This window comes from Varroa jacobsoni, unplaced genomic scaffold (assembly GCF_002532875.2).
Source record: "Varroa jacobsoni isolate VJ856 unplaced genomic scaffold, vjacob_1.0 scaffold_899, whole genome shotgun sequence".
NCBI lineage: Eukaryota > Metazoa > Arthropoda > Arachnida > Mesostigmata > Varroidae > Varroa > Varroa jacobsoni.
Window position 1 is genome coordinate 22,428 of NW_019213801.1, and position 14,509 is coordinate 36,936.

The 14,509-nt window shown below is 38.7% G+C and overlaps 1 protein-coding gene across 1 annotated transcript; it reads left to right on the top strand.

Annotated features, from left to right (window-relative positions):
* Positions 1 to 907: 907 nt before the first annotated feature.
* Positions 908 to 11,779, top strand: LOC111264795 (long-chain-fatty-acid--CoA ligase 4). The gene is made up of 15 exons (XM_022840961.2): positions 908 to 1,015; positions 2,911 to 3,102; positions 3,408 to 3,549; positions 3,960 to 4,067; positions 4,526 to 4,748; positions 5,215 to 5,279; positions 5,697 to 5,828; positions 6,175 to 6,327; positions 6,834 to 6,992; positions 7,399 to 7,563; positions 7,932 to 8,078; positions 8,482 to 8,712; positions 9,357 to 9,463; positions 9,583 to 9,769; positions 10,462 to 11,779. Exons 2-15 carry the CDS (start codon positions 2,996 to 2,998, stop codon positions 10,684 to 10,686), a joined length of 2,151 nt encoding a protein of 716 aa, XP_022696696.1. The 5' UTR covers positions 908 to 1,015; positions 2,911 to 2,995; the 3' UTR covers positions 10,687 to 11,779.
* Positions 11,780 to 14,509: the final 2,730 nt, after the last annotated feature.

Sequence of the window (14,509 nt, forward strand, 5' to 3'; positions counted from 1 at the left end):
GTACTTTAAATCGTGTGATTGATGGTAGCCATAGGTATGGGTTACTCCAAGTCCAAATCTCTGAGGGCAATTGTGTCAAATCTTTAACAAAAACTCCTGATGAAAAATAAATCCGCCTGGGACCCAGGTGTGAACATCTGCTGAAACGTCCACGGACGTTTTTCATACACAGGTGACATCTTCAACTTTAATTATTAGTTCCAATTTTTTTCTATTTCTAACACCAAAGCATCGAGGCTACTTTAGTAATGAGTTTTCTAAAACTAAACGCATCCGTCGAAAAGAGTAAACCTATACACTTAAAAGCTAAGTACAAGAAAAGCAATTGAATATCAGACTACTGTCCCCGTGCAAGACCAGTGTAGCTTCTATCGAAAATAAGTAAATCATAGGTAATAAACTTCCTATTTTTTTTTTTAAATTAGATGCTTGCTTTTCCCTTTTAGTCTCAAAACCACCAACATGTTAGTGAAAGAACTGTAAACTTCTTGTTACATCAGCTTTATGGAAACGCGTACTCTAAGTGGTGTTTCAACAAACGTAAGTGCAAGATCCTATTTCCACACATTCCATTACGCTGATATGGCAGTTACTGCGTATGAAATCGACTATGCTAGCCGCGCGATTGCAAGAAAATCAAATGGAAAGCCCTGTAGATTTGTATTTTCATTTTATTTTCGAAGTTCGTGCTGATCATGCGTGTCGAAGAGGGTTCATTTAATGATGGTCCCGCTCCATCTTTTACAGCGTAACCGTGCACGTCACAGGAGAATGTCCAAAGTCGTACGTTGGCTACTTTTTAATATGATTCATAAGCGTACGTCTACGTTCCATATGCGATGCACGATTATTCATTTGTATGCGTGAATTTCCTTTGTCGGTAACGCTATTGTACGTACGAGCGGTAGTACTTATACATTCTCTGTTCTGCGGTGTGGCGTGTTCAGTACTGCTCAGGGTTGCGTGGTACGCAGCGCGCTGAAAGTTATACCAGCCCGGCTGCCTGAGCCGAAAAGTAAGTTTCGTTAGGTTTCGTATACTTCGAATCGAATAGATCTTGGGCTCGTTACTTTACACCGAAAGCAAAGTTTTAGAGCAAAGTTCTATAAAGCTTTTTCTGCATGAATAGACTCGTGAGCGGTGTTATCTCGTGCGTTTGTGGATCTGATGAGACGCCCTCCATGTGCAGTAATAGCGCAATAAGGGATACGCTGGTGCACTGTTGTTGCATTTTGTGACGACAAAGCAACTTCTAGCAGTTGCGAATGGGTTACGTGTAGTCCGGGCCACGAAGTAATCAAATCGAAGTAGAATGATTCGTTTGTTATTTGGCAATGGGCGTACATCAATAAAAGTGGTATGCTGATAAAAAAACGCGTGCCCATTTTAAGATTTGAGGGATGTGTAGACGGCTTTGCTGGCTCATCATCGGCTCGTTACAACACAGAATCATAGGACAAGTCTAGGATCTACGCAAAAGCAGAGGTTCTTACATTTAATATTCTGCTCGTAATTAATCCACAAAACCGCTCCATCTAGCAAAGAAGCTGCAAAAGTTTTACTTTATAATAGTGCAAGTTGTGGCACCAGTTAGCAATGGCTGGCACGTGCTAACCTGAAAAAAGGGTTTTTCATCCTACTTACTTATTTGCGACTTAGAAGAATCGTTGATTAGCATCATTACTATCAATTATCGCACAGTAGAGGATATTGTTGACCACTGAGCCCTTTTTGGTTCGTTTGTTCGTTATCGTTCTTTAAAACTGACACTTCATATAGGCGACAGTGAACGTATTGGTAAAAAAATGACATATTTTTGTCGGTATCAGTACAGTTGACGCTTGCTGAGATACATTTCTTTATTTAAGTAGAACCGGGGTTACTAGAATTGGGGCTTCTCAGTTGTGTTGCGTGTGTCAAGCTGGTATTTTCAACATCGGAGCTTCGGGTGAGGACAATGTTTAATTCGGGTCTTACAAAACATGTACACTATATATCGTGCTGACCTGAATATCATTGTGTGTGTGGTGTTGATGATACTGTTAATGTAACGAACTGCTGCTGTTACGCGGCGCGAACTAGCAGACAGTTTTTTTTAGCTTAGAGTTATCCATGGTCTAATTTCTACATAGCACTGAATATCGAATACTGAGATGATTGACTACCGGTCACTCTTAGTCTGCCCAGTAGTTAAGCTGAGTTTTATAATAAAAGGTAACACTATTCTACTACATATATGTACATAGTTCATTCTTAGGTTCCTTATTTTAGTTCCTTATCTACTGCCTAATAATAAAAAAAAAAAAAACTTATCTTTTTATAAAATCAGCGTCATTAATATTTGTCTTCATAGGACTTTCCTAAGGAGAAATATTATTTAAAAAGATATTTTATGACCATAATATTGAACTCTTTTCACAAAAAAAAAATATATATATATATATAGTAGGACCGTTTGTTTGAAAGCGTCAAAGGCGGGATGATTGGTAGAATCAGTTTATTAGGTACTACAGAATATCTGTACGATACCAAACATCATTAGACATTGAAAATACGCTAGCAGAAAATGCTAACAATATTCGTTGAAGTGAACTTGATGTCGTTAGCTTTGTCAGCGATCACAGCTTCTATCGTTGCGTTCGTTGTTGTGTATGCAGTGAAACTTGCCCATGGGCATATTAAAAACTACCGATTAATCGATAAGATAAATTTTGTTTAACAAAAAAAAAGGGCATTGCTAATTTGTAAGTGCAAAGGCAATCGTCATTGTTTGTATTGTGTGTATTAATACATTTGAATATATAAAGCCCATTCAAAATGCTATGCGAGCCCAGGTCCTTTAAACACGATCTTACACTGGAATGCTGCCCAAGCCTATTCACAAAAAGCTGTTGGTTTCATATTTTTCAGTTTTGTCGCTGCTACGTCATTCGGATATTAGTCACAGCCAGGCATTTGCTTGCTTCGAGAGGCCGTGTACCGTTGACGTGCAAAGATGGATGCTAAGCGGAAGGAATCTAGGTTGACGGACGCTATCGCTCATACAGCTCTAGGATACTTTCGTTTCAAAAACGCATTTCGAAAGCCTTTAGAAAGTGATGAGTATGTTATCCTTTTTCGGCAGAACCTGTCTAGAACAATAGGCAATAATTTTAACTATTAACTTAAAACTGATTGAAACGGGTACCTTTTCAGGGCCGAGGCAAATGCAACATTTGTAAATGACGTACAGTCTAGATCATTTGATCTCGATGGGGTTTTTCTTCCATGTTGTTGTTGATTTGAATGAATAAGCACTTCGATATTTACCTATCCGAATATCATTCCAGTTGAACGTAACACGGTAAGTCCTTACAACTTGTACCATTTCCAATCCTGATCTAACGTTCAACACGTAAACCTTTCAGTAAACCAGTTTCGTACGCAGAGCGTGTAAACGTGAGCATGTACTCGCCATACGTGAAGTCGGGCTACCTGAAGGCTCTTAGATTTGACAAAAAAAACGAACGGCCGTTTGACAAGTTAGACAAGTCGCTATCAATGGCGCAGGTTTGTCGATTGTTTTATTTTATTTATTTAACGAGAAAGGCAGCCAAGGCAAATGTAAGCATGACAATTACCTTGTCTAGAGACAACGAAAGCTGTCGATAATGATTATCTAAATACAGAAGTTAACACAACGTTGAAGAAAAATGCCGGTTCAAAAAGTACAAATACAACAAGGTTTTTGTCGTATTCAGTTAAAGCGTGGTTATCACTATTTCTATTTACTGATCAAAGCAGAGCGCCTTGCAATGTTGGCTAAAGAAGAAGACATTGATTAAGACAGAAAGCACTCACGTTGAAATTCTAACGTTTCAGTCATAGAAAATATAATTTATACAATGTACGAATCTCAGCCATTCGGCTTGCAGCTAATTTTTGATCAAAATCCAACCGGCAAAGTCTTCATCTTTCAGGTGTTTAAGGAGGCTGTTGCCATGTATGGAACGAAACCCTGTCTCGGCGTTAGAGATATTATTGAAACCCAGGAAGAAGTACAAAGCGATGGTAAAGTCTTCAAAAAGGTACGTGGCTGGTACGTGGCATTGCCATCCCCGTCGTGAGTATATATAACTATTTAAGGTCCATTTTTTAGTGTAAGCAATCCACCCTTATATTTTTTTCATTTCCTGCAGTATGGGCCTGTGTATAAGCCCTGTCCGCTTGAGAGTAATAAACGACCACGTTACCATCTGTCATCTCCGAGGCGATGGCAATAGGTGCTATTGAGCTGCTCGTCATTCAAAACGCGTGTATGCAAAGTGTCCTAGCATGCCTGAAGAACAGACTAATCACTCTTTCAGAGAGGCACGGCCAGTAGTTTTATTTACGGATATGTGTAAATCTAAAAAACGTACGCATGTTCCTAATGACTGTTCGTTGTCCCTCTCGTGTGCATGTAACTTCCATCATGCTAAACTTCGGCCTGGCTCATTTTTAAATGACAGTTGCATCATTACTAAAAACGTACCCTCTCTAATAGGTGAGACTTTCCCAGTACAATTTTCTTACCTATAATAACGTTGACGCTCAAGTGGATTTATACGGGAAAGGCCTTAGAGCTATTGGCGTTAAACCTCGGGAAAATGTTATCTTGTTTGCGGACACCCGATGGGAATGGATGGCTATGGCCCAAGCGCTTCTCAGGCAAAACATGCCTATTGTAACATTGTATAGCATGCTGAGCGAAAACGGCATACATCATGGTAAGCATTGTTCTTTTTCTGGTCCTTATTTACTTGTGGTCCTATTTAGACGAAATCTAAGTGCGTCTCGCCGCAGCTTGTTACCTGTTTATGCTAGAAAATAATAAACAGCAACATCGGTCAATCGCCTAGTTTGCCATTTAGCAGCCACATTAATAACAGCCTTTATTATTAAGCCAGCCATGCAAAAGCTGCATATGTATGCAATGAAGAGAACAGAGTCTGTAGCATTACTAGCCAGTTTGGATGTCAAAAACAGATAACATTGTGCGCTGAGACTTGCATTGTCCTTGGTCCTCCTACAAGTCCTTGGCTATTCTTTCCGTAAGTAGCTCGTTCTGACACTTCGACAGTCTCTTCCAAACGAAGACAACAATTCTGACAAACTTGCTTCGATAAATACGCGTCGCTTGCAATGAACGGAATGTTAATATGAAAATTTAATGATTTACTCTAAACGCTTTAGGCATACAGGAGACCGAAGCAACCGTAATGATTACCAGTCGTGAGCTACTTGACAAGTTTCACAAGGTAACGTAAATGCAAAATCTAATCTAATGCGAAAAAACAACAACAACAGGTTGTTGTTAACCTGTATACAGTGTCTATTTGTATTAGTTAGCTAGATCGACCAATATATTATATATAATTCCAATGAATAGAATTTGAGATGTTGTTTGTTGTTGATCTTGTTACGGGACGGAATATTCCGCCGGACGGGACAACGTTTACAATGAGATTTCGTAGTTTGGTTAAAATTCAGCGCTTATGGTCGTAACCCATAGTGTATTGAACTTCCTTAGGTTTACTTAATTACACTACCTTTGTTACATTACTTTGCTAAAATGTTCAATTGCAAGCGAGCAACTTCTTAGCGTCTGACGAGCTCATTTAATGTAGTTTTCCTGCCAAAGTATTCGTCCAAATGGCACAATTGTTTTTTTCTAGTCGTTGGCTACGCTGCTGCAGCTTCAACACATCATCTATATGGAAAAAGAGATTGCCCCCAAGCCGACGCCTATGAAGGGAAAAACACTTCTTAGTCTTTCTGAATTGGAGCGCATTGCCAAAGGTGCTAAAGTGAGTAAAAAGTATTCATATTGCATCAATCTGCTCGACGAAGCCTATTATTTGGTCTTACTCGTTTGATTATCTTACATAGGGCTTGTGTGAACTAGCGTAAATGCGCCCGACAAATACTCAGTTGCTCTTGGCTATTGTTAAACCTGATCGCACTGTTTACGATATCGACTCGAACAACAAGCCTGTGCTTGAGTTGTTATGGAGAATATTCAACTAGTATCAGGCAAATGTTGACTGTCGATTGTTCTTTGTTGGAATACACATCTCTGGACGGCCAACGTAATCAAAACTTGCGTCTATATGAACTTGAACAGTGTCTTTTTGTATTTACGTTGTGATGCAGGGTGAATTTGAAGAAGTCCCACCTACTCCAGATGACACAGCTATTCTAATGTACACGTCTGGGTCGACGGGTTTGCCTAAGGCTGTTATTTTGACCCACAGAAATATGCTTGCAGCAGCTCGGGGACTCTGCGATGTGTTCGAAAAGCTCAAGGTGAGACGGCTCTCTGCACAGGAATTTTTCGACTGAACGAGCCTATCTTACAGACGTATTTGAAAAAATAATCGAATAGAGATGGTAAGTAACAAAGTTCTATGCTTAGCGCACAGGACGCCGGAGAAAATCCCATCTCATATAACCCACGTAACCCTGGCGGAAGAATATATTCTATAATATTTTATCACTGCTTCGTAGTGAGGTGTTGGCATAGTGCAAGAAAATAACGTTTCCTATAACGATATGTATATCGTAGAGAGCGCACACGACATACCTTCGTCAGTAAAGTAGCGCATCCATATATCTTAATTTAACTCAGCTTTTGTCAAATATTTTTTCTTCTTATGTAAATTAATAATGCCGAGCGATTCGCTTTAATACCTAGGAATAGCGTCGGTCGGCAGAACCTTTACGTTTGTGCTATTTCACCGCATAGTTTTTGTTTGTCACTAACGAAAATCGAGTTACCGAAACGATCTTCATCCTGGTTTTGCCAAATATAGGTCAAGCAAGAAAGTGACAGCTATATTGCATATCTGCCCCTAGCGCATGTCTTTGAGCTGAACTGTGAAATAATCGCGATTTTGTACGGCGTAAGAATTGGCTATTCATCTCCTGTTACGCTTACGGACTCTTCAACTGGCCTCCTGGCCGGAACCAAGGTGGGAACACGTGGTTACATCACATACGAAAAAATCAATTCAAACAGTTCGTAGCCAAACTGAATTTATAGCTATGAATCTATCTGTAAATGATTCCCCATACATGTGGTTTTTCAGGTTAGCTCGCCTTGAGGCAGGAGTTCCCTAGATACCTTTGTTTGTTGGATATTTGATCACATTTCACTTGGCTTAGGGATTTACTGTTATATAATGATTCAATAATTGATACACAATTTATCTGTATTTATATGAAATATCTGTGCGAAAAGCTGATTTGATGACATAACATGTGCAGATGCAACATGGCTAACCGTGATCGTTATCTTGTATTGCATAAAAGTCTCTAAATAAACAAAGTTGCAATTTACTATGTATATAATCACGTTGCCTTTGTTCCTCCGAATAGGGCGACTGTACTCTACTGCAGCCGACAATCATGGCGTGTGTTCCACTTGTGTTAGATCGAGTGAAAAAATCGATTCTTGAAAAAGCGGCTGCCAAAGGATCAACTGCGCTGAGGGTACTAGAGCTCGCTGTCGAGGACTCTGTTCGAAGATTTAAAGCTGGGCAGGTAGGTAACATTCCATAACCCATATTTGTCGAACAAACTATGCTATTAATAACAATAATTATTATTATGATTTGTTATTTATTTTTTATCACACAAGTAACGATGGTCATACACCAGAGTCGTGAGAAAACGCGCGAAAAATGTAGCGTGCACATAGAATATAACCAATAAGCAATAAAAAATTAAAGTTGTTCAACGTTGTAGAGCATCACGTGTACTATAATTAACTAATTATTAAAATATAATAATCAAATTAACGATTACCGTCAACTCCTTGTGGAGTGAATAACATCGACACGAGCTTTAATATCGATTGCATTATGCATGCGCAATTTAATAATCACCTTGTGTTTGTGTGCCCAACGAAGAACTCAACCGTGTACGACAAAGACGTCTTCAGCGAAATCCGCTCCGTGGTAGGAGGCCGCATCCGAATGATAGCCACGGGCTCAGCACCACTATCGCCTGAAACCCAAGATTTTATCAGGGCTGCACTGGGATGCTACCTTATACAAGTATTATCATTCAAGGAGCAAAAAACTTACATATACTATAATTCAGTAGATATTTGACATCTTGATTTGAACCAATTTATGATTAAAGAGTGCATTTCTTTGGGTAAGTTGTAGATGATGCACCCACCCACGCCATCAACGTTGCCGGGCGGCTTTCAAATAAATTTTGCAAGTTCTACTTCTCGGTACCGCCTTAGTTAATGCATAGCTTCAGGCAATTGGCCGCTTGCAACAGAACACGCATCCTGTGTCTACGTCCACTTCTAAACCTAGGTTATCTGGCGTGCCCATTAGGAAGAACCACCGAATGCATTAGCCCACACAATAGAAGGGAGTATTAAGAAGCTTTTGAGCTTCCGAAAAAACCGTTATCGATAATATGCCTGCCTTCGTTCGTGTGCAGGGTTACGGCTTGACGGAGACATGTGCTGCAGCCACATGTATGGAGTTGAATGACAAATCAACAGGAAGCGTTGGTGCACCCGTAAATGGTGCCCTGGTTCGGCTGGAAGATTGGACGGAAGGAAAATACTTGGTCACGTGTAATCAAGGGGAGATTGTTGTCGGCGGCGAAATGGTTGCGGCAGGCTATTACAAAAATTCGCAACTTACCAAGGAGTGTTTCTTCGAAGAGGTGCGGCACAGTCGCGATATGCTGATGTCATTCTGAAAGATAATCATAGAAACACAACGTAATCAAATTTTATTAACTGCCGGCCATTGGCAGTGGCGATTCTCGTTACAACGACCCTGTGGGGTCGTCAGTATCCACGATTACTTTTTGCTACTGTTGACTCTGGATACTGTAGTTTGGGCACCCGAAACGAAAAGCGTTTCATCCTTTGCGCGGTGTAAAAGGCACTGTCGACCAGTGCCATAAAATGGGTATACACTAACATACTCGTTTCTGTGCGAGCTCAACTAATAATAGCTGAAGCAATTTATTTTATATGATTGTTACTACGCTAATTTACCTACATTTGGCCCCATAATTAAGATATTTCATCGACTCGAATACGCACCAGCTTGCAGCAAATAAGTCTGTAAACGTTCACTGCAGATTACCTATTAAACCCTGAGTACTCATTTAAATAATGCAGACTAAATGTATGGGTTCGTGCTTTTGGCATTCAGACTCATTCGTAGGATCAAAATTTAAAACCTTACTCGAATGCAAAATATAGCAAACGTTCTCTAAGCAAGAATAAACATTGGAAATATGGGCTCCACAAGAGACCATTTTAGCCCAGCTCGCTAATAAGATACGATTAATTACAGGATGGCGTGAGGTGGTTCCGCACAGGTGATATAGGCGAAGTTACAAACTTGGGTACTTTCAAGATTATCGACAGAAAAAAAGATCTTGTGAAACTCAAAAATGGAGAGTAAGTTTAGCTAAATACGATTCTTTAATATCGTTTTATAATATATTCATAGTTGTTTATAATATATAGATATATTCAATAAATTAAATGATAAAAACTATTCTTTTAAACATTTTTAGATATATACCACTTGGCAAGATTGAGACGGAGATGAAAACGAATCACTTCGTGGAGCAGGTTTGCGTCTGTGCTGACAGCTTCCAAGATTATATAGTCGCCCTGGTGCAGGTTAATGAAAAGAACCTAAAGGCGCTTGCCTGCAGCGTTGGAGTAGACCCCACCAAGGACAATAAAGAACTTTGCAAGGTAAATCCTTATTTCGTAACGTACACTAACTTACGGGACAATGATAAATGGGAAAATCTTCAAGCAGATATGAACCACAAATTGGGCATCCGAATACAAGTAAAAGAATTGAGCAATGTATAGAAGCTTTACTCTAGATAAGCAAAAATCCGCACTGTTGCTTTTGAAAAAGAAGGTTTTTCCTGGCTGATCTTCGGTTTTGAGTGGCTCACAACTTCCGGCTCTGGACTCTATAACAAAGCTTTGGCTGCACAACATGGTATTGTGAATTTTCAGCGGAAGTCCGAAAGCTTTTCAAAACTTATGGCCAAGTGAATGGCTTAATATTAATACTTACTTTGTGCAAAACGTCTTTGTATTCTTGGCTAGTTCGTAATCCAGTAGAAAAAACAGATCACAGCTTAATCTATGTGGACACAAATGCCAATACATCTTCCAAGCAGTGACCTAACGTCGCGAAGAAGCCAACTACGTTAATGATCCATTTTATTGAGATAAAGATATCCTGAAATTCCTCATAAACCTACCTTAAAGATCAGAAAGCAGATGCATTAAGCTTAAAGGTGTGTCCATTAAACGTATATTAGCACAATTCACATAAGGCCACCTTACATTTGTTAGCAGTCTCTGGTATACATAAATAATACTGTCTTTCTGCTCTTTATACTGGTCGTTTATCGTAATATCATTAGGACCCTGCGATTGTCCAATATCTACTCGTTAATTTCGAGGCACAGCTGCGGAGGCGCAGATTCAAAACGGTCGAGATTCCAAAAAAACTGACTTTGTGCGCCGAAGAATGGACCCCGGATAGCGGGCTGGTAACGGCTGCCTTCAAACTACGCCGCAAGCAAATTCAAGAACATTATCAGAAGGAAATCGACCGAATGTATGAAAACAGTAGTTACTCAAAATGAATCCCTGACTTTCGTTTCTAATGGCTCTCGCTTCAGCCAGTGGGGCATAACGATTATTGGCTCCCAAGCAATGCTCGCAAATCAGATGCAGTTTTCTTTCTCTACAAAACGACGACGTTAGTAGTCCTAAGGTTTATAGCCAGCTGCATGTGGGTAAAAACGAAAACCTTTTATCGACATGTTTGCCTTATAATTAATATTATGGTATAGTATAATTAATATGCTAGTGTATTTGTCGTATGCAGATAATATAACTAATATGTTAGTGTATTTGTTGTATACAGCAATCAAGCCCGTAGGATCGAAGGGGTTTGCCAAACAGGCTTAACAGACGAACGATTCTAAGCACTAAATACAAGTAGACTGAATCCATGTTGCTATCCTTTTTTTTACCTAATTACTTATCACGTTTCAATGATAACTGCAGCTTAAGATAAATGAGACGTTGCCTCTTAAAAATCACAAACATGTTAAATTTTAAGTAAATGTTTTGTGTGATCCACATGCTCCATTCTAGTAATGATCGATGTGTATGTATCGTCCCTATATAATATTTCGTAAAGGGATGATAGCTTACATCCGCGAAAATGGTGTTGACATTTATTCTGATCTAGTAGGCAGAAGGAACTGAACACTGAAATTTCGCATCGTTCGCACACCGCCAGACTTTCTAAACATCAGTTCAAGCTATAAGAACAGGTTGAAAATGAGTCGAACACGTTAAATGACGCCGCTCCGACTAACTAGTTACTGAATCTTTGTATATGTGATTATTTTAGAACATTAATGCACCGATGTCTATTTCGAATCTTGGATAACCCATATAATATATGCACTTCTATTAAAAAACTATTAAAAAATCATGTAATCTATAAATAATGTATAATTAAAGTATACGAAATGTAAGACAGGTACGCTCAGAAGACAAGGATGCTACAGTAGTGTCCAGTCGTTATATAAGCTAATAAAATTACCGACTTATCAAAACTAAACATATTTGTTTGGGGTCATGCGCCCTTCGTTCGATCCTATTATAAGCGTTTTGTTAACTACTAAGTATCATTAAATTTTACTGTCTTCACTTAAGTATAAAGACTGCTTGCTTGGTTTTCAAGTCTACTTGGGGTCGTCGAAGTGCAGGCGGGAGATTTAAAGTAACTGGGAAAACTAGCCTCGAGGTGCATTCTACCTGCTAGTCTCTCATCCAAGCGAAGATAAATAGCGTTCATGGTAAGCCCAAACAAATTTTTAATCAGTGCGGCACACTACCGGCATCGTCCTGCCTAATTTCTAATTTGGACGAAATTTTTTACGCTAGTAGTAAGGAGGAACTTTGATTCTGTGTATGATGCGGAAAAAATAGTGGCTTTGACCTCTTGACGGTAAAGATACCACTGTGGTTACTAGGAGCCACATACCTCTAAGCAAATGGCCTAATAAATCCTTGAGGGTGCGGACCGCTCGTAGTTATGAAAATGAATATGCACCGAGCAAATCTCGAGGGAAATACTCTAATGCAGCCACAGAAAAATTTGCTTGTGGGCACCAATATGTAACTATTATGTATTCTAAATAGCTACCTTTTTTCTTCCATTATATGTATACAATATTATACACTCGTGGACGAACTTAGAGAAACGTATTTAACCGACAAGATAAATCCCACTGTAGACATCGCGTTATATTTTTTGTTTCCGACAAAACTATTTGGGTAAGATGTCCTGTATATCTCGGCTCCTTTCATACTCTAAATATTCCTTGGAATCGGCAGGGTCTTATAAGAAATGCAAAAAACTAGGCATGACACGGAACAATCGCAATTAAGTCTATTTTTTTAATCAAATAAACCTACGGAATTTCTGTTCAAATAGCTAAAATGTCCTTAAAATATATAAATTATATATGTATTTTTTAGCCTTGATTTACCACTAATTTTTAGAGTTTCCTTCATTAACAAGTAGTGACACAATTAGGAGCGATTAGTTGAATTTTCAGTTTCCTGAGAAAACGCCTAGATGCGCAAAATAGATATAAAAAAAAAAGACTACAAAATTATATAGAAAAAACTGTATGCATCGCGGCAGTGCCGTCAGGTCATATGTATCAGACCATAACCTCAAGAACCGTTATTGTATACTTAGTAAATTGTTTATTACCAGTAAATTGTTTATTACCATCTCATTTTATAATAGTCAGTAATTATTCATTCATTTCCTCGTTACCTGTCTTCATTCGTATGATAATAAGTTCGTATTTATAAAACCAGGTGAGTTCTTTGAAAATTCAATTTAATTTTTTTGCTATTTTTTTTTTGTTGTAGCTTTAGTTGATAACACTTTCTTGCATGTGAAGAGTAGCTATTCATGCAGTTAGGCCTATATATAGCTATAGTTAAACAGAAAATTCTGGATGTAGTTTCCATAAGTGTTCATATATCGATAAAACCAACAATTTCGCCATCCGTTCAGTGCGTATGCGATACCAAAAAAAGAAAGCCACTACAAAAAGCACCGATTTCTACAAACGAATTTACTAAGGACGTTTTAATAGAATAGTTCTCATCTTCGATCGGTCCATACCGTAGTGCTTTCCACAAATGTACGCAGACTTTCCGAAACACGTAAGCCATCCTGGATATAAGTAGATAAAACAGTGGCCTTATAATGGGGTAGCCCTGTAAATGCGTGAACTTGACACTCTGAGGAATTTATAAAATACGATTTTCTTAAATATATATACATCTAATATTAATTCATTCCAAATATATATATATATATATATATAAAGGTAAACACTGTCTTCTGCTCATAAGGTAGTTAGTTTTCTATTATGCTATTTCTAAGCACGGAATACGTCGATATTCATTCAAACTAATTTTTTTCATACATGATATCAAGCGAAGTTGGGTAGCATGTCAGAATTCTCTCTGGAATTTCCTTTTATTATTTCGAATTTAGCAAAGACTAATGCTGCTTTCCCTCATTTAGGAGACTCTGGCCACAAGTAGCAGAGAACATTGGCCCCTCTTCCTACCGTTCCAGCGTTGAATATTTTCCTTTTCCATAAAGTACAATCATTTGATGAACTTACAGTATCAGCAACAATAGAAACCATGATTCATTTTTTGAAGAAGATGAACAGCTTGCCGATTAAATTGTTCGTTTCGTGACGGAGCTGCGAAATCCGAACCTACATGTGGTACGTGTCAACTATATCATGAACCTCTGTATATGCTCTTCTTAAATTTTGGTGTTCTGAAAAGATCCTGGAAACCTGCAGGTCACATAGGTTTTTAGCAGTGAACAACGATGCGGATGTAAAGGCGATTGGTCCTTGCTCTGATGAAATTGCTCTTTAGTTAATCCAGTTTATCCCCTAAACTCCTAGTCGTATTCAATACTTGGACTGTGTGTGCGTGTAGTTCAACGAGATCTTGTTACGTTTAAGTAAGTTTCTCAAAAAGATTTCGGATTGATCCCTGTAACTACACCACGCTACCGTGTCACAAACCGTGGTTTGAAAATCTTCTGGTTATTCATAGCGCGGGCCATAGGATATACAATTAGGTAACAAAATTTACTTGTCGAGAATCAAACAACAGTCCAAGAATGATACTTTTAGAACGTATTGATCCGTTCCCACAAAAAATGGTGTGCAGTGCGAACATCTATGATAAACTTCGAACTGCAATTTAGACATCCACAATCCGATGAAATCTATACATACGACAACCCGGCCGGAACCTTGAATGTAGCTCTGGGAAGAATTTGTGATTTCCTAAAATAGACAGGTAACAAAAAACCTACAACACAAAATAAGCATA

Bases quoted from the DNA above. Each gene is read 5' to 3' on its own strand.
- LOC111264795 (XM_022840961.2), top strand. From the start codon at position 2,996: ATGGATGCTAAGCGGAAGGAATCTAGGTTGACGGACGCTATCGCTCAT. The intron at 7,564-7,931 runs GTAGGTAACATT...TGCCCAACGAAG, and splicing joins GAAGATTTAAAGCTGGGCAG to AACTCAACCGTGTACGACAA. The intron at 8,713-9,356 runs GTGCGGCACAGT...GATTAATTACAG, and splicing joins AGGAGTGTTTCTTCGAAGAG to GATGGCGTGAGGTGGTTCCG.